The 20183-nt window shown below is 39.7% G+C and overlaps 1 protein-coding gene across 11 annotated transcripts in view; it reads right to left on the bottom strand.

Annotated features, from left to right (window-relative positions):
• Positions 1-20183, bottom strand: part of PHF20L1 (PHD finger protein 20 like 1) — an 83074-nt gene that overhangs the window by 59678 nt on the left and 3213 nt on the right. For all 11 annotated transcript variants that reach the window (XM_075063262.1, XM_075063255.1, XM_075063257.1 and 8 more), the window contains exons 3-4: positions 2051-2222; positions 768-852 (exon numbers count right to left, since the gene is read on the bottom strand). In XM_075063262.1, the coding sequence (XP_074919363.1) occupies positions 768-852; positions 2051-2222 (257 nt within the window). The remainder of the gene's footprint in view (positions 1-767; positions 853-2050; positions 2223-20183) is intronic.

Raw genomic sequence — 20183 nt, 5'->3', positions numbered from 1 at the left:
TCTATGGGACTATAAGAGGAGACAAGAGCATAAACTGAGATATGTGTTTGTGATTTCAGGACCTTGGACAGTTGAACTAAAAAACTGTAAAACCTATTTTATATGATTACATCCTTCATTTCTCACAGCTTGGACAATAAGTAGTACTTCATTTTTGTTTATAAATTTCCACTTTATTAATCCAAAAATGCCACATATTAGCAGCACATTTAAACCCACACCCAAAAACAATTTTCATTAGTTTTTAAATAAAATCTATTGCAATGCTTTTATTGTAAAACAAAACAATGCAAACGTCAAACTACTTTAAATTTTATGCCTAAACTAGCTGGCATTTTCCTTTTAATATCGCATTTCCTTTATCTTATTTCACTGATTACCAAAGCTCAGAAATGAGATTTTTTTTAATATTTTCTAGAAGAACTGAGGTACTGTAAGCATATAAATGTAAACCCAAACCAACAGTACTGTGAAGGGTTCTATAATATTGAGGCAAGGATGTTCATCTTGCTACTATAAATGAAAGTTACATTACTATTGAGTGGAGGAGGTACCCCAAGTTTTTAATTTCACAGAAATAAAAGATGGTAAATGCTCACTAGATCAAACCCATTCCTCCCCTCATAGACTAGGAATGCTTCCTACAGTATGTTTAACGTAGTGAATAAAACCGTATGTAAACACATTTTGATTTTAAACAGGAGTATAGCAGTGTTCCTGGTAAACAAATAAAAGTACTTACAGATGCACTGTATTTATATACATACCCTCCTTGTTAATTGCTTCAATCTTAGCAGGATAATATCGACAGTCTGTCCAACGAGCCAGCACCTCTTCTCCAGGTTTAAAATCCTAATTTAAACATTTTTAATTGTTAATATCTTGCCCTGCAAACCTTTCCTAAACAAGCTTAAGCTTTATAACTTAGCAATATTTACTTGAAAAAAAAAATTAATACCATTAAGTTTGGCAGAATTCAATTTTTACTTTTTATAAACTTTGACAAATAATATTGATCTTTATTTTTAAGCATTTTTAAAAAGTTTATTGATCAAAATTTTGATAATTTTTGAAGGGGGGAGTCAAACAATTATTTAATGGCAGTAGCTGCTGACATTTATAGAGCTTTTAACTTTAGCACTGTTAAAATACAAATTACCTATATCCCATATCAAAATATACAAATTAAAATTTACAAAGTAAATATCCTTAAGTTCTCAAGCAGCACTTTTTTTTTTTAAACTTTGCCTATGTGTAAATTTTGATCTTCGGGCTGTCAAACCATTAATCACTGTTAAACAATAATAGAATACCATTTATTTAAATATTTTTGGATGTTTTCTACATTTTCAAATATATTTATTTCAATTATAACACAGAATACAAATATGAATCTTCAGCACATCTGGCACATAAATACTTTGCAATGCCGGCTACAAAAGTGCCAAGCAAATGCCTGTTCTCACTTTCTAGCAACACTGTAAATAAGAAGAGGGCAGCTTTATCTCCCGTAAATGTAAACAAACTTGTTTGTCTTAGTGATTGGGACTGAATGAACCTGTAGACGCTGAAGTTTTACAGTGTTTTGTTTTTGAGTGAATAATCTATATTTGTTAATTGCACTTTCGCAACAAAGAGATTGCACTACAGTACTTGTTTGAGGTGAACTGAAAAATACTATTTCTTTTATCATTTTTACAGTGTAAATATTTGTAATAAAAAATATACACTGATTTCAGTTACAAAACAGAATACAATATGTATGAACATGTAGAAAAACATTTAAAATATTTAATAATTTTCAATTAGTATTCTATTGTTTAACAGTGCGATTAAAACTGCAATTAAGCACAATAAATTTGAGTTAATCACGTGAGTTAACTGCAATTGACAGCCCTAATTATCACTGAAGGAAATATTTTTTCGTCCATTTGTGGTTTTATGGTGAAATTGATGTTTACAGGCATTAACTGATAAAAATCTAATCCTTCAAAGCCTAAATAAAATAACTTAGGCAAGGAGTCAGAAAAAAAATTAACTTGCTGCTTACAACAAATTCATCATCATCTTTTAGCCCTTCTTTCCTTAGTGCTGGTCTTTCCAGGGGTCGTAATCTATTGCTGTCCCAATAAATCCACTCGTCATAGCGATGACTCCAACGTTCAAAATGGACCAACATCTTTCCCTCTTCATAGTCTATTTTCTCAATGCGAGATGGATACCTTGAACAAAAACAAAAGGAAAGGTGTCAATTATGCAACTTTTTCCAGCAACGTTCTGCATAAAGATGTACTCATGTAACAGTTTAAACTACTTTGATGGAGTTAACTGCACCAACATTTGGTACTAAGAATCAGTTTGGATTTGAAAGACGTTTTAAACATGTTAAATTGTTGATATGACAATACCTAGCTGAAAAATCTTCTACATATATTAAAGGTGGGTCACTGTCCTGTCTTACAGCCATACAGTTGTGAAAATTCAGATTTAAGGCTGAAACTGCTAGGTAATGTTAAAATGGATGCCTTATTTGGGTTAAATATTGGAAGTTTCATGCTTAGCTTTGTATTCATAATTTTGTTGATTAAAGCAAAAACAGAAGGGTTTGTTTCTTTTCCTGGAGGGATAGCAGAGTGGTGAATTGGCTTTAAAAAAAAATGAATTTATTACTTTTAATCTGCATAATAAATGTTCCACATACTTGCTTCATGGATTTCAGGCAAATCCAAGCTGCTAACTAATTAAAAACAATTGGAGTTGACAGAACATTCCTTTTGAATCTAAGCTGTTGACTAATTTGCAGATCAGCTCCACAGATTTTGTCACTACCGAATCCAATTCACAGTTATTTTTCAATATTAATATTTTTTAAATTGAACATTTATTAAAACAAAGACACCAGTATTAATTAAAGATTGTGGGTTCTTATTGCCCCTCAAACTTTACATATAATCAGTAGAACCAACTACACGTGGCCCTCAATCAGAACAACTCTTCATCACCTAAAGTTAGAATTTAACATGGATTTTAACTACCCCCTACTTTGGGATCTGTATAACCTGTATTAAGTTTGGCAAAGAGACTTCCCATTTTTCAAATCTTTAGCATCTGTGGGGCTACATAATGATCAGGGTGGTACATTTAGATTCCACAGGAATCAAGCCACATTATTTAGTTTTGTTTTTCTAAGGGCTATTTTGGCTTTAGAGAGCAACTAGTTGGGCAGAAATAAGGCAATACCTAGTCTTCTGACAGAATGTCCACCATCAATATAACCAGATTACATTATTTCAGTTTCATAAAGTGCTTACAAGACTGGTGTGCTGAAAAGAGAGCAAATACATAAATAGATCTGAAAACACAAAAGCACCTTCTAAAACTATCTGGTAGATTTTTTAAGTTTAAGTAATTTCCTCCCAAGTAAATATTTTGGGAATCCAGGTTAACCTAGAAACAATTTCTTGGGAAGTTCTACACTTCCAAAAAATAGGAGGAGTGACAATGGACAGAAAATGACAGAGATCCTGGAGCTACTGAAACATTTATTTACCATGAAAGAAGGGCTGCCTACTTCCAAAGCAGGAGACTCAATCTACACAATGACAATGTTCCCTCAACATTAAAGAGTGGCAGCAGCTGCAGTCATTTTCTATTCCTACTGCATATTCCCTTACCCTGAAGCACTGTGCCACCTGATATTGAAAGAGATAATATCAACTTTATTTTCAAATTTCTGACACAGCAACCTTTAAACACTAAATCCTGATTTTAAAAAACAAACAAACACTTTCTATGAAGTTTAGGGATTTTCTTCTTCCCTGCTGCTTATCAAGTTATTTTTCAGCAATTGAGTGCAAACATACAGCGCAATACGTGCCTAGGCCCATCTCAATTCCCTCCTCTCTCAGTGCTCATTCCAGCCTGCCTTTTCTTCATCAGCAGCAACTAAGGTCTGCTAATATCTAAACTGCAGACTTGCAGAAGAATCCCAGGGTGTGAAGAACTCCCATCTCACTTGCAATTACCCTATTTTATTTTTCCAGATTCCTGTTGTTCCCAAGTCCCAGGAAGGTATCTCGGAAAGGAAGAAGGTCTTCCCAGATCTCAAATTTATATTACTTCCTGATCCCTTGCAGAGCTGTCCATCCCCAAAGCAGACAGAGAATGTCCTCATCTAGACATTGTTCCTATACAGTGCCTTTCCCTATTTTGTATTGTTCTGTGGCTGGTAGATTTAGTTCTCTGGCTATAAGCTGTTTGGTAAAATTTCCAAGCCCTACAGGGGGTGCATGTATTGGTCAGAGCAGAACAGAAGGAGGGATAAACTGTTGAAATACAGAAGCGACCATGTTTTTGGGAGAAATGGAAAACAACACAAAAGGCAGAAATTGTAAGTGAGGCACTAGAGAACACAGTATATGGAAAAAGGAGAGAGGAAGACAACACTAAAGACAACTTAGTAAAAGGTGCACCACAATCTAATACAGAACAAAAAAATGAAAGACTGAAGCTAGGGATATAACAAAACATAAGATGCTGTAAGTAAGATTGGTTGAGTATTATTCAGAAAATCTATTACTTGAACAAAACCAGCGACATTTGTTGAACATGATATTCAACAAATATATCTGTCCGCTGGTTGATCTGCAAGATACATTTTAACAAGTTATTAGCTAGAAAAGTGACTGACTGTATTTTGTTAATATTTAATAATTGGAGATATACCTATCTCCTAGAACTGGAAGGGACGTTGAAAGGTCATCGAGTCCAGTCCCCTGCCTTTACTAGCAGGACTAAGTACTGATTTTTGCCCCAGATCCCTAAGTGGCCCCCTCAAGGACTGAACTCACAACCCTGGATTTAGCAGGCCAAGGATCAAACCACTGAGCTAATATCTTTTACTGAAATAAATGTTACATTTATATATAATCCTGTGAAGTTATAAGGGCTACCATTCCTCTGGGGTCAGAGGAGTGGAGCGGGCTGAGAAGAGAGATGGACCTTAGTTACAGTATAAAAGAGGACAGCAGGAAATGTGGGGGCAGGGTAGCATCCTGGGCTGCCTTGGTCTCTCTTTATAGGCTTATTGAAACAAATTTTGGCTGGAGTCATTCCTTAATGGGACACCCTTCCAGGAGGTAACTCAACAGCTCCAGGACCTAGCTACCCAATGGCTATACCTGGAAGCCAAGATGGTGGTGGAGCTCATGGACAATATTGTCTTGGAACAACAGCTGCACATTCTTCCTACAGAGGTTCAAACACATCTGCCGTGGAGGAAGTGGAGACACCCAAAAGGTTCTTAGAGGCAGAACTACTGCCTAGGAGTTAGGACACAAGGCCCTTCATGATCCCAATAAAAATAGGGCCAAACATGAGGGAGTGGTATGGACAAACTCTACTTCAACAGGACTTAATCTGACCCAAAGCCACAGATCGAGAGTGATCAGTCCAGATTTCCTGCATCCACGGAGAAATCCATACATACCCAATGGCATCTGTAATTTTGCAGGCAGCAGACCAGACAGGGCACCTCCAGATAGATCACCTACCCCGATCAGTGATCCTGGGACGCAACTGCACACATCTTCGGACTCTCCTCAGAAGAGAATCTGTTTCCTCCACCTCAGACACCCTTCAGATGCAAGAAAAGCCCCCCACACCCATATGCCTGGGATCTATTCCCATTTGCTCACTCTGATCTTTTTGAAGTCTCGTGAAGGTCCCAAGTTTCACAGAAACAGCCGAAGTCATCTCAGAAGGGATGACAAGCCTAGGTCTGTGCCAGAGGTGACACCGTGGAGCCTGGAAAAGAATCTTCCTAAAGGACAGGCCCCGGAGAAGGAACATCCCAACAGGCTGTACGTTATCCCCTACCCACATACACTGCAGAGCTCCTTCCCCATCCTAGACAATAATATCTTGAGTTACAACTTTGACAATGTGGTAGCTCAATGTGATGATCAGAAACTCTGAAAATGTTTTAACCAATACTGCACAATCAACAAGATGGTCATCTCTGAACACGTATCTCACCAGCTGCCCACTTTGAATTCCATGAGACATCTCCAAATTAAAGAACCCAAATATCAACTCCTAGTCCCAAGCCCGATCAGTGTGAGCTCCTATGGCTAGCCCGATACTCTTCCCATGGCTGGACACCTAGCTAAGGTAAAAACCCAAAAAAGACTGTAGGCCTGATTCTTTTGGCCAAGGCTATATAAAGAGGTAGCCGATTTCTGCTTACTGTGCCCCAACTGTCAAAAAGTAACTCCAAAGAGTTTGAGCTGGGCCCCTTTCATGCCCCTTTTAATGGGTAAGGATTAATATAATAGGCCCAGTCACTTTTGGTACTTGTGGACAATGCCACTTGATATCCAGAAGCAATCCCCCCATGAAACACCTGTGCCTCCACCATAGCACAATAACTACTCCAAGTGTTTTCCCAGGTTGCCCTTCCATTGGAAGTCATCACAGATCAAGGGACAAATTTCACGTCCCAGGTGCTCCAGCAAGTTTGGGCACCGTTGAAAAGTACGACCTCTCCGGATCATAATCTACCATCCCCAGGTGGATGGGCTGGTGGAGCAGTTCGGTAAGACCCTCAAGAATATGTTAAAGGCTTATGGGAGAGACCAAAGACTGGCACCAGCTGCTCCCCTATCTTTTGTTTGCAATGTGAGAAGTACCACAAGCCTGAATAGGCTTCCACCCTTTCAAGCTTCTTGATGGGAAACAGCTTTGAGGAGTGTCAGACTTGGTTAGAGAGCCTTGGTAAGCTAAACCCACCCACTCTACCACTGTCCTTCAATGTCTCATGCGAATGAGAGAAAGGTTATAATGCCTGAGGGCCACTTTTCCCAAACCAATCTCTCTCAGGCCTTACAGACCCCAATGTGACAATATAGTAAAGGGTTTAGAGCTAGAAGACCGAGTTCCCAGCAAGCTCCTGGCTGAGCTGCAGGCCCACATGAAGTGTTCCACTGGGTAGAACCAGTAGATTACAAAATTCATTGTCCAGACCAGAGAAAACAAAGGCAGATTTATCATGTAAATCTGTTAAAACTCTGGAAGGTACAGGAAAGCCTCTTCATCTGTCTGGAGGAGAGAGAAGAGGTTCTGGGGCCTCAGCTCCCTAAACTGGCCAAAACTGGGATTGAGGAGGTGCCACCTGGGGAAGAGCTGCCTAATATGCAGAAAAAGCAAACAAAATACCCTTATAAGGTAGTGGTCTTCCCCACTAACAGAACAAACCACCCTGATGACACTCCACATCTGCATAGGCCAGGAGCCAAGTCCATTAGAAAGTCATATCAAATCCCAGAAAGCAGGAAACCTCTTAGTTCAGGAAGTACAGGAATTGTTAAGAATGGGAGTATCTGAGGAATCTCATGGCCTCTGGCACAGTCCAGGGATTTCGGTACCAAAGCCGGATGGTACAGTTCAATTTTGTGTAGATTTCCATCACATAAATGTAATATCTGATTATGATGCATATTCGATGCCCTGAGCTGATGAACTGCTGAATCGTCTTGGTCAAGCCCACTTTATCACAACATTAGATCTAACTAAGGGTTATTGGCAAATTCCCCTTACTACCAACTCCCAGGAAAAAACACCTTTTCTACCTCAGTGGACCTATTCCATTTTGCCATATCTTTTGGTTTGCATGAGGGTCAAGCCATCTTTCAAAGGCTGATGGATCAAGTGTTAGGGCCCCACCTTCATGATGCTACAGCCTATCTAGATTATGTGGCCATCTACAATCAGGACTGGCCCACCCACTTTCAGAATCTAGCAGCCATCCTTCAAGGCCTAGGAGATGCCCATTTAACAGTAAACCTAAAGAAGTCCAGGGTGGGAAAACAGGATATGAAATATTTGGGAAAATCTAGTGGGGAACAGTAAGGTATAACCCCTAATGGACAAACCTGAGGGGCTAGCAAACACCTCCATACCAAGAACTAAAAAGTGGATCTGGGCCTTCCAAGGTCTATAAAGGTACTATAGAAGATCTATGCCTGACTTTGCCTTATTAGCAACACCTCTTACTGACCTTGTGAAAAAAAATCAGCCCCTTGACAAGTCACGTGGTCTCCCCAGTGTGATTAAGCATTTCAAAAAATTAATCTGATTGTATGCAACAAACTAGTATTGCATAGACCTGATTTCTCTTGAGAATGCCTTCTCAAGACATCTACCACCATGGTGCAGTGCTATTCTAAACTTTCCATGAACAAGAGCACCCTAATCCTTTACATAAGTAGGGGAAACCCAGTACTATGTCATCAGGAAAGAATGCCTGACCATACAATGGGCTGTAAAGCCACTCAGACACCACAAGTGTTTGGAACACCCTTTGTCAGGGTCACTGACCACCTGGCACTGAAGTGACGGTAAACCATGAAACACCTGTGTGACAAGTTGGTACTTAGTCCTACAGCCCTTTCAATTTCAGATAAGAGTATCAGCCTGGGTAGGACCATAGGAATGCTTCTTTTCAAAAACTGAAAAAAAAAGACTGTGTGCTTGGTAGTGAGAGCCTCAAAAACACCCACTCAAGAGGGGAGGGGGAAAGTATGGGAAGGTATAAGGGATACCATTCCTCTTGGGTCAGAAGAGTGCAGCTGGATGATTAGCCCCTCCTACTATACCAGAGAAGAGAGCTGGTATACTGGTAAACTAGCTGATCCTTACAAAAGACAGCGGCAGAAAATGGAAGGAGAGACTGCAACACATGGGCCATGTTCCCAATGGACTGTTACTGGAGCAACAGCAGAGAGACATCGCTCCAGAAACCAAATGGACAGAAAGGAGGCTGGGCGAAGTGCTTTGTTACTGAGGCAAGAGCCTGGAAGTTTTGGGTGGCTGAGGTTACTGGTGTGAGGGAGAGATTTGGAATATGGGACTATTTGGTCTGTACAGACTTTGAGGGAAGAGTCTGAGGTTTTGATTTGTCTTGTTGGGAAGTCTTAAAATAAAACAACGAACCCTGCTGAAAATTGCTTCCCTGGATTCTGTGGGAAAGCTCAGACAGAACTAACTCAGAGAGTGAGCTGGCTCAGCAAGAATAAAACCTGGTCCAGTAGGAGAAGGGAGCTATAAGATATGCTCCAATCTTTTACAACTACACAGTGGTATTTTCCATTAAATACTATTTCTCAAGCATACATTTGTAGGCAGAATGAGCTGCAATACAAAAAAAAAAATCAAGTTATTATTAGCTAGAGACATAAAGGGTAACAAGAAAACATTTTAAAAATACATTAGAAGCAAGAGGAATACCAAGGACTGGGTAGGTCCATTACTCAATGATGGGGGGAGAAGAATAACAGAAAATGTTGAAATGGCAGAGATGCTTAATGACTTCTTTGTTTCAGTTTTCACCAAGAAGTTTGGTGGTGATTGGACGTCTAACATAATGAACGCCAGTGGAAATGAGGTAGGATCAGAAGAGGCTAAAACAGGGAAAGAACAATTTAAAAATTACTTAAGAAAAAATTAGATGTCTTCAAGTCACCAGGACCTGATGAAATGCATCCTAGAATACTCAAGGAGCTGACTGAGGAGATATCTGAGCCATTGGCAATTATCTTTGAAAAGTCATGGAAGACAGGTGAGATTCCAGAAGACTGGTAAAGACAAATACAGTGCCAATCTATACAAAGGGAAATAAGGATAACCCAGGGAATTACAGGCCAGTTAGCTAAACTTCTGTACCCAGAAAAATAAAGGCGCATATAATTAAGCAATCCATTTGCAAACCTCTAGAAGATAATAAGGTGATAAGTAACAGTCAGCATGGATATGTCAAAAACAAATATTGTCAAACTAACCTGATTGTTTTATTTGGCAGGGTAACAAGCCTTGTGCATGGGGTGGGAGGGGGAGAAAGAAAGGGGTAGACATGGTATATCTTGACTTTAGTAAAGCTTCTGATGCTGTCTCGCATGACCATCTCAAACAAACTAGGGAAATCCAACCTAAATGGAGCTACTAGCAGGTGGGTGCAAAACTGGTTAGAAAACTGTTTCCAGAGAGTAGTTATCAGTGATTAACAGTCATGCTGGGAGGGCATAACAAGATGGATCAATTCTGGGTCCAGTTCTGTTAAATATCTTCATCAATGATTTAGATAATAGCATAAAGAGCACACTTTATACAGTTTGTAGACGATATCAAGCTGAGAGGGGTTGCAACTACTTTGGAGGATAGGATTATAATTCAAAATTTTCTGGACAAATTGGAGAAATGGTCTGAGGTAAACAAGATGAAGTTCAATAAAGACAAATGCAAAGTGCTTCACTTAGGAAGGAACAATCAGTTGCGCACAAACAAAATAGGAAATGACTGCCTAAGAAGAAGTATTGTGGAAAGGGATCTGGGAATCATAGTGGACCACAAACTAAATATGAGTGAACAGTGTGATGCTGTTGCAAAAAAAGCTAACATCATTCTGGAACATATTAGCAGAAGTGCTGTAAACAAAACACAAGAAGTAATTCTTCTTGATTAGGCCTCAACTGGAGCACTGCGTCCAGTTCTGACCACCACATTTCAGGAAGGATGTGGACAAATTTGAGAGAGTCCAGAGAAGAGCGACAAAAATGATTAAAGGTCTAGAAAACATGACCTATGAGGGAAGATTGAAAAAAATGGGTTTGTTTAGTCTGGAAAAGAGAAGACAGTGGGGATATAATAGCTTTCAAGTACGTAAAAGATTGTTACAAGGAGGGAGACATTTTTTTCTCGTTAACCTCTGAGAACAGGACCAAGAAGCAATGGGCTTAAATTGCAGCAAGGGAGATTTAGGTTGGACATTAGGAAAAACTTCCTAACTGTCAGGGTGGTTAAGCACTGGAATAAATTGCCTAAGGAGGCTGTGGAATCTCCATCGTCAGAGATTTTTAAGAGCAGGTTAGACAAACACTGTCAAGAATGGTCTAGGTAATATTTAGTCCTGCCGTGAGTGCAGGGGACAGAACTAGCTGACCTCTTGAGGTCTTTTCCAGTCTTATGATTAAGTCCAAATCCCAGTCTTTAGAGATAAGACTTTATTAATACACTGAACCACAGTGTCTATAAAATGACTGCCTGTCAAATTCAACCAATAACAACTTTGCAAGGATCCAGCAAAAAGAACAAAAACATTAATGTGATAAAATAGCAGATTCAAAGACTAGGTGCCCTGAATTCTACACATTGTAACATTTTAGATCCTACATCTTCAAGCTAGGGACTCTTGAACAGTGGTTGTCAGTATGTAAATAGGTATGCCAAAATTCACTACTGGAAAGAAGGAAAAAAAAGTGTTGCTTTTGAAATATGTGTAAAAAAATCATAATTGAGTATACAAAAGTGTGACTATTCTAACTTTTTTTCCGTTGATTGGCAAGCTCACTTCAGTATCTCACTAAAGTTCCCAGGTCCAAAATTTGCTACCCTAGAATTGCTATAGTGTAATCAGAAACTTTACAGTAGTTCCCTCTGCTGGTTTTCAAGCAACAATTAACGAACATTCTACTCAGAGCTATGCTGACAAATTTTGATGATTCACACAACATAAGCAACAGCTTTGTTGTCAGTAAGAGCCATGTTACCTTCCATTTAATTTAGAAGAATTAATAGAATATGACACCTGCTACATAGAATACAAACAGATGAAGAAGTTCTCTCAAACCTAACAATGCAAGCAAGTACTCTAGAGTATTATAAATGGAAATAATAAAATTGTATGTGTCATTACCTTGACCATATCTTGATATTCAATGGTAGAAGTGGGTTTGAGTATATACTTTGCCCTACAGTCACAATTTCCATTTGACTAAATGATCATTTTTAAATTAATCAGATTGAGTTTTAAACTGATTTACCAAGAGTTCTCCCTACTACAGCACAAATGGAAAAGACATTATACAAATAAAGTTAGGAAATAATGAATAAACATGTTTCTTTAAGTTATTTGCATGAAAACAGTCTACTTCTGCTTGATAACACAAGCACTTGTTGCTCAAAAACAAAACATCATTTGGTAGCTTTCAATATTTAACTCAACAGGTTGCAAACGTATTTGAAACAGCATTCATTAATCCCAAAAAGGGCTCACATGACATTTCGATTAAAAAACTAGAGTGATACAAAATTAACATAGCACACATTAAATGGATTAAAAACTGGCTACTTGATTGGTCTAAAAATATAACTGTAAAAAGGAGTCATTGAGTGGTTGTGTTTCTAATGGGGTCCCACAGGGATCGGTTCTTAGCCCTACACTATTTATCACTTATCTACGACCTGGAGGAAAAAGTCATTATTGATAAAGTTTGCAGATGATGGAAATTGGGGGGAGTGGTAAATAATAAAGAGGACAGGCCACAGATCGCTTGAGAAACGGCGCTGAGGCAAACAAATAGGTGTTTTAATATGGCTAAATGTATACATCTAGGAACAAAGAATCTAGACCATATTTGCAGGATGGGGAAGGGCTTTGGAGCTATGCTCCAGCTGCAGGCAAAAACCTGCAGCTCCACTGCTCCGGAGCTGCTCCAGCCCCAGGCTCCACTCCAAAGCCCTGGGATGGGGGACTCCATTCTCAGAAGCAGTGACTGAAAAATATTTGGGGGAGGATTGTGGATAATCAGCTGAACATGAGCTCCAGTGTGCCACTGTGGCCAAAAAAGCTAATGCAATCCTTGAATGCATAAATAGGGGAATCTCAAGTCGGACTAGGGAGATTATTTTACTTCTGTATTTGGCATTGGTGCGACCACTGCCGGAATACTGTGTCGAGCTCTGGTGCCTACAATTACAGAAAGATGTTGATAACTGAAGAGAGTTCAGAGAAGAGCCACAAGAATGATTAAAGGATTAGAAAATATGCCTTATAATGATAGGTTCAAAGAGCTCAATTTAATTTAACAAAGAGAAGGTTAAGGAATGACTTGATTACAGTCTACAAGTATCTACTGGGGAACAAATATTTAATGATGGGCTCTTGAACCTAGCAGAGAAAGGTAAAACATGATCCAATGACTGGATGTTAAAGCTAGATAAATGCAGACTGGAAATAGGTTGTACATTTTTAACAGCGAGAGTAATTAACCATTGCAACAATTTTCCAAAGTGGATTCTTCATCACTAACAATTTTTAAATCAGGATGGATCTTTTTAAATAAAAACTATTCTAATAATTATTTTGGGGAAGTTCTATGGCCTGTGTTTTAGAGGAAGTCAGACTACATAACAACAATGGTTCCTTCTGGCACTGGAATCTGTACATTTATGAATATATTATCTAAACCTCGCACTGTTTTACAGAACTGGACTACTACTGCTGGATAATGACATCTGCCAGTTTTACATATGGTTCACTTTTCTCTCTCACGTTCTAACACTTACAGCTCATGTGAATTGCAGAAACTGTAAGGTAAAACTGGAAAGGACAAGTTTAAGTTACATGATTTAAATCAAACAAAAGGCTCAACATTTTTTTTCTCCAACCTTAATATTCACTTTAAAGTTTCCATATTAACACACTTAATTTTCACAGTGTAATAATTCATACAGGGCCTTTTTCTTCAATATAGCCATTTGTCCAGTATGAATGGTATTCTTTACATAAGAAAAAAACTTTGAGGCTCAAATATAAGGCACTGTAGAAATACAAAGTGTCTTACAAACAGTTTTTTGTCCCTAGTGAGGTGGAAAAGGGATCCATTTTACAGATGGGAAAACTGATGTACAGAGAGGTTGAGCGACTTCCTTAAAGCCACATATGAAGTCTAAGAATGATACAGAAATAGACCCAGACTTCCTGACTCCCAGTCCTGTGCACCGAACATAAGCCTGTTCTTCCTTCGTTACCCTATATCTGTTCCATGGAGAGACCGCCTTCATGCACAGACTTCTCATATTTGCAAGCTTCTCCAACCACCTTTATTGCCACCCCCTCCTTTAAATTAACTAACCCAATACTAGACAGATTTTTTCCCCCCCTACACCCTTTTTTCCATTCTAGACTTCCCACCAAACAGCAGAGGCAATCGGGTCTCTCAGTCAGCTAAAACCCAAAACAGAACTACAGAATTGCTTCCTGTTTGTCGTGGTCACTCCAAATCTTACAGAAAAAAATCCATCGGACCTCCATCTACCCTGTGAAGAAATAAAAAGCAACCCAGACAGTCTAGTCCCTTCAGTCAGTTCTGTTCACAAACAAACAATAACATTCTTCTATAACAGGCACGCACTGGCAAGCTTTTTCCACCTGGCATCTACTACACAGACTAACTGTCCCTTTTCTGTGTCTCCTTCACTACACACTTTTCCTGGATTTGCATCTTATTATTATTTGTACTACCACAGCAAATAGAAGCCCTAGTCATGGACCTGGATCCCCCTGTGAAAGGCTCTGTACAAAAACATAGCCCCTGCTCAAGGAGCATACAATCTTAGTATGAGACGAGATGATATGGACAGACAGGAGAGACATCAGGCATTAGCAAGTTTTTTATGGGAGAAATAATGGGTCCACAGGATCACAAAACAAAGAACAGAATGGAAGGGGAGGTCACATTAGTTTTATAGCACTAATGTGTAAGCCATGTCTCCGAAGCCAGAAAGCTTACAGTCTAAGGCCTGATCCTGTAAACATTTAAGTGCTTGAGGAATCTGGTCCTGAATCGACACTGTAACAGACAAAAGCAGAACCAAAAAGGGACTTTTTAAAAACCTCAAGACCAATGTGTACTTACTTTAAGAATTTCAATTTAAGCAATTTATACACCCATTCCTTTATTTAAATACCTTTACCTATTTGTTTTGTTCTTAATACTCCTAATACACCTTCCCAGATGGTTTTCATCATCTATTACCAAATGCTCAAGTGGACTTTAGGCCTTGGCTACACTGGCGCTTCACAGCGCTGCAACTTTGTCGCTCAGGGGTGTAAAAAAAACACACCCCTGACCGCTGCAAGATACAGCGCTGTAAAGTGCCAGTGTAAACAGTGCCGCAGCGCTGGGAGCACAGCTCCCAGCGCTGTAACCTAATCCCCATGAGGAGGTGGAGTACGTGCAGCGCGCTGGCAATGCAACCACACACACACTTCAAAGCTCTGCCACGGCAGCACTCCCGCGGCAGTGCTTTGAAGTTTCGAGTGCAGCCAAGCCCTTAAATAGAGTTGAATTTACGACCAATTTAGTTAAATTTAAAACTAAAGAAATTGTAAGAATGTACCTTGTTCAGAAACTGCCTTGTGTAACTGCATATCACACATGTATTTTATAAAAGGTATTCAGTTACAAGGAAACTATCGCGGCTATGTCTACAAAGTGGTGAAACCATGCAAGCAATAACCAAGTTTAAATATGCTCACTGACTTCCTTGTCCAGTGTGGACAAAGCTTCCCCCAGCAGTCCCAAGCTGACTGCGTCAGTCACTTAAGCACATAACAGCTGTAAAACAGTACTGGGAAATCTAACGTGGCTTCAGCCATTTAGTAGATAAAGTCTATAATACTTTATGAATATGAATTGCTTCACCTAACAAAACAAATAACATTTCATGAGATGAGATGTAAACAACCAATTATACTGATAAAACCTTAAGATCTGATGTAGTAAGTCTCAAAAAGCTGGTGGAAACTTTCCTAGAAATCTTAATTCTTTATTAAAATTTACACTTGCTATTATTATTAGGCTCTGAAGAATTAGGCTATATTGGTAAATGTTGGAAAAAGTCGATTTCACTGCACACACAAAACCCAATGAAAAAATATTTCATTCAATAATGAAAATTTACAAATAAGCAAAGTAAGAAAAATATTGCTTGAAAACAGAGTTTAAGAATAGATACTTTGTGTATTTTGACATGTGATGTTGACATTTTGTGTTAACAGTTACAAAGCTTTAAACTTTTTAAATATCAATGTATGTCATTAAATAATTATTTTCTGACGCCACCCATTGCCTGAAATACACCCCACAATTCCCTGCAAATATGAATTTTTATCAATACAACTTTTTAAAATGTTTTAAACATTGATATATTAAATTAAAAAAATTAATCCTGTAAAGCCTAATTGCAGTTAAAGTTGGATCGATTTAAAAAACAGGCGTAAGGCTTAAATATGTCATAAAACATATGTACACATTCAAAGGGTGCTAAATCTATTTTTGAGCAACTGAGTGTTGACAAAATAGAAAGATTTAAATTGAACCCTAATCTGACATGTTTTTTGGAGCCCTTCGAGAAACAATTTTTGTTAGATAGAAATGAAGTAGACAAATTAGTCGTGCAAGTTATGTAATTTTTTTAAGTATGCCCAGTACAATTTTTTCTGTATATAGCTGAGATGGATGCATTTTAGTTGGAAAATAGATAGGCAAATTTTAAAGTCAACAAGGCCCCTTAAGTAACAGCTGAACAAATTAGGTGTAAAACACGTGGAGTACTAACATAAACCATATATCTTGGAGTGGGACTATCTTCATAGAAGGACAAATTTTCTCTAACAAGCTCCCTTGTTATTGAGATAAATGATTTTTCTTCAAATGAAAGAACATACGTCTTCTAGTTTTCAGTATTGTTTTAGCCACACAATTTTAATATTCATTCCTGTTCAGGTGTGTAAAGTTGCTGCAAAATTTTACTTATTTATATAAATTATGTACTACAGATATGGTGAACCCTGTTTATATATTAAATTGAAGCAATTCTCTTTTTAGCTCCTGTACATACTGTAGTTTTAGCTATCATCTTTGGTGTCAAATTTTCTTACATGACTATTTGCTGGTTTTACAGCACTATGTTAGCAGCCTCAACCTTTTTTCCATTCTTTGAACATAATGTGCTAATTTTTTGGAGAACAACTCACCATATCTCTGTAGCACAAACTAAGAAAAGTAACGTACCACAGAATGTGGTTCAAAAATCAGTTCTATTTTCTTTTCAACATACGCTGATTATGTTTAAGAAAATAATTTGTTTGAACAAAGTACTGCTGGTAAAAATGTGCCAGTTTGACAGCCCTGGAAATTTAAACCCTCTTTGTCTACACAGTAAATACTGCATGAGTAACTATATAATTTAACCCGTGGAATTCACTGACATACAGTATTATTGAGGGCAACAGGATTAGACATTTATGTGAACAAGAACATCCACAGTTATATCAGAAAGAATAAAAATGTGCAAGGGACATTGACCCTCATGACCGATGACATCAATCACTAACTAACTAATAGGAGGCAAGAATAAACTTCTTCTGAAGCATATAGGACTAACCACTGTTAGAAACAGAAGACAGGATCAGACAGACTATTGGTTGTATCCACTATAGCAATAGTTCCTTCAAACTGACCGCTAAGACAGTACTTCTAAACAAACAAGCCAGGCTGAGTTACTAAATTTTGATTAAGTCTGATTTTTCTGAGTAAACACATAGTGCAAGACTGACCCCTGGTCTACACTACAGAATTACTTTGGCAGAATGGCTTTGCTCAGTGGCTGTGAATAATACACACCCCTGAGTGACGTAGTTATACCGACCTAAGCACCAATGTGAAGGAGAGACTGCCAAGACTCATCAAGCCCTAGGATCACTACCCCTTCCTGCTTCTCCACATGGGCACCAATGATACTGCCAAGAATGACCTTGAGGGGATCACTGCAGACTATGTGGCTCTGGGAAGAAGGATAAAGGAGTTTTAGGCGCAAGTCGTGTTCTCGTCCATCCTCCCTGTGCAGGGAAAAGGCCTGGGTAGAGACCGTCAAATTGTGGAAGTCAACGAACGGTTACGCAGGTGGTGTCGGAGAGAAGGCTTTGGATTCATCGACCATGGGATGGTGCTCCAAGAAGGAGGAGTGCTAAGCAGAGACGGGCTCCGCCTAACGAAGAGAGGGAAGAGCATCTTTGCAAGCAGGCTGGCTAACCTAGTGAGGAGGGCTTTAAACTAGGTTCACCGGGGAAGGAGACCAAAGCCCTGAGGTACGGGAAATGGGATACCGGGAGGAAGCACAAGCAGCAGAGTGCAAGAGGGGAGGACTCCTGTCTTAGACTGCGAAAGTGGGACAAGCAGCAAGTTATCTTAAGTGCCTATACACAAATGCAAGAAGCCTGGGAAACAAGCAGGGAGAACTGGAAGTCCTGGCACAGTCAAGGAACTATGATGTGATTGGAATAACAGAGACTTGGTGGGATAACTCACATGACTGGAGTACTGTCATGGATGGATATAAACTGTTCAGGAAGGACAGGCAGGGCAGAAAAGGTGGGGGAGTTGCATTCTACGTAAAAGTGGAGTATGACTCCTCAGAGCTTCGGTATGAAACTGCAGAAGAACCTGAGAGTCTCTAGGTTAAGTTTTGAAGTGTGAGCAACAAGGGTGATGTCATGGTAGGAGTCTGCTATAGACCACCAGACCAAGAGGATGAGGGGGACGAGGCTTTCTTCTGGCAACTAGCAGAAGTTACTAGATCGCATGCCCTGGTTCTCATGGGAAACTTTAATCACCCTGATATCTGCTGGGAGAGCAATACAGCGATGCACAGACAATCCAGGATGTTTTTGGAAAGCGTAGGGAACAATTTCCTGGTGCAAGTGCTGGAGGAACCAACTGGGGCAGAGCTCTTCTAGACCTGCTGCTCACAAACCAGGAAGAATTAGTAGGGGAAGCAAAAGTGGATGGGAACCTGGGAGGCAGTGACCATGAGATGGTCGAGTTCAGGATCCTAACACAAGGAAGAAAGGAGAGCAGCAGAATACAGACCCTGGACTTCAGAAAAGCAGACTACTTAGATGCATCTGCATCACGATGGGTGCCAAAGGAGATCGGTTCGATGGATTGCAGAGCCATTGGCCATTATCGTTTGAGAAAAATCATGAGTAATCTAGGAGAGGTCCCGACTGATGGAAAAAGGCTAATGTAGTACCCAGCGTGTTTATAAAAGGGAGGGAGGAGGGATCTGGGGAACTACATGGGCACTTGGGTTCCAGCCCTATCTACAGTCAAATGTAAAAAATCATGGACCATACAGGTCCCTCTCACGGAAATCAATTTGAAGCAAGTATTAGGGAGCCAGGATATGAGGTGACACACCAGTTCAGCATGGATTCACGCAAGGGATCATACCTGCCTCCAGCCGTAATTACGCCTTTTAATTAGAATGAAGGAGATACTGAGGTGTGCGATTGAGAGAGGGGCAGCTGCGCTTGCACCAGGTATATCACGCTTGAACTTTAAGCAAGAGCTTTTGATCATCCTCCCATAGGTGAGTTGATTTGGCCGAGTCAAGTTTTAAAAGTAGTATGGATATGATAGACTTAGAGGTAGACTAGAAAGCTTTAGAATCGTCAGGTCTCCAACGTCTCAGTGAATAATAAGCTCCACGTGATTGTCCTAAATTGGCAGCGCCATATCAAAGTGGGGAGTGCCCCTACGGGTTCGATCTGAGTGAGCCCCCGAGGGTTGTTCAAATTTATTATCTTCAATAAATCGATCCTGGATGTGCACGTGCAACTCATCACACAAGTTTGCAACGAATAGAGCGAGGACTAAATCTGGGAGGAGTGTTAGAGACGTTGGAAAGGGTAAAGCATAAAGGATAGGGGCTGCGAGAGAGTATCCTAAGAGACAAATTCAGTTAGCATTCAGCCAAGAAAGAAACCTGAGAGGTCACACGACCAAGTGCACTGAGCCAGCAGTCCTGAGCGGCTATTTAGGACGGAAGTAATACCCATGCGGCATGTGCTACACCGACCAGGGACCTCTTCAAGGCTAGCCATGCCAGTTTCTACTAGAAAAGTGCACACAGACGACTCTACAGTAGGAGCAGAGGAGCATGGATAGTGAGTAACAATCAGTATTGTGTGCCGGCTGGGTGGGTGTGCCAAGAAGGCTAACAGCATTTTGGGCGTAATAACTAGGTATTGCCACTCAGAGGGAGAATTGAGGACGTGCATCATTCCCCCTCTATTTGACATTAGTAGAGGCCTCATCTGGAGTGACCTGTGTCCATTTTCTGGACCCGGCGAGCAGCTACAAGAAAAGGATCGTGAAAAAATATATTGAAAAGTTCCAGCGGACGACAACAAAATGACTTCTAGAGAGGGACCTGGAGACAAGCAATGAAGCTTAATGTTGGGAGAAGGCTGAGGGAAACTGGCGACTTCTTTAGTCTGCAGA

Source organism: Chelonoidis abingdonii, chromosome 2, assembly GCF_003597395.2.
Source record: "Chelonoidis abingdonii isolate Lonesome George chromosome 2, CheloAbing_2.0, whole genome shotgun sequence".
NCBI classification, from domain to species: domain Eukaryota; kingdom Metazoa; phylum Chordata; order Testudines; family Testudinidae; genus Chelonoidis; species Chelonoidis abingdonii.
The sequence above is the reverse complement of the archived record's forward strand: the minus strand, read 5'-3'. Positions and strand labels throughout refer to the sequence as shown.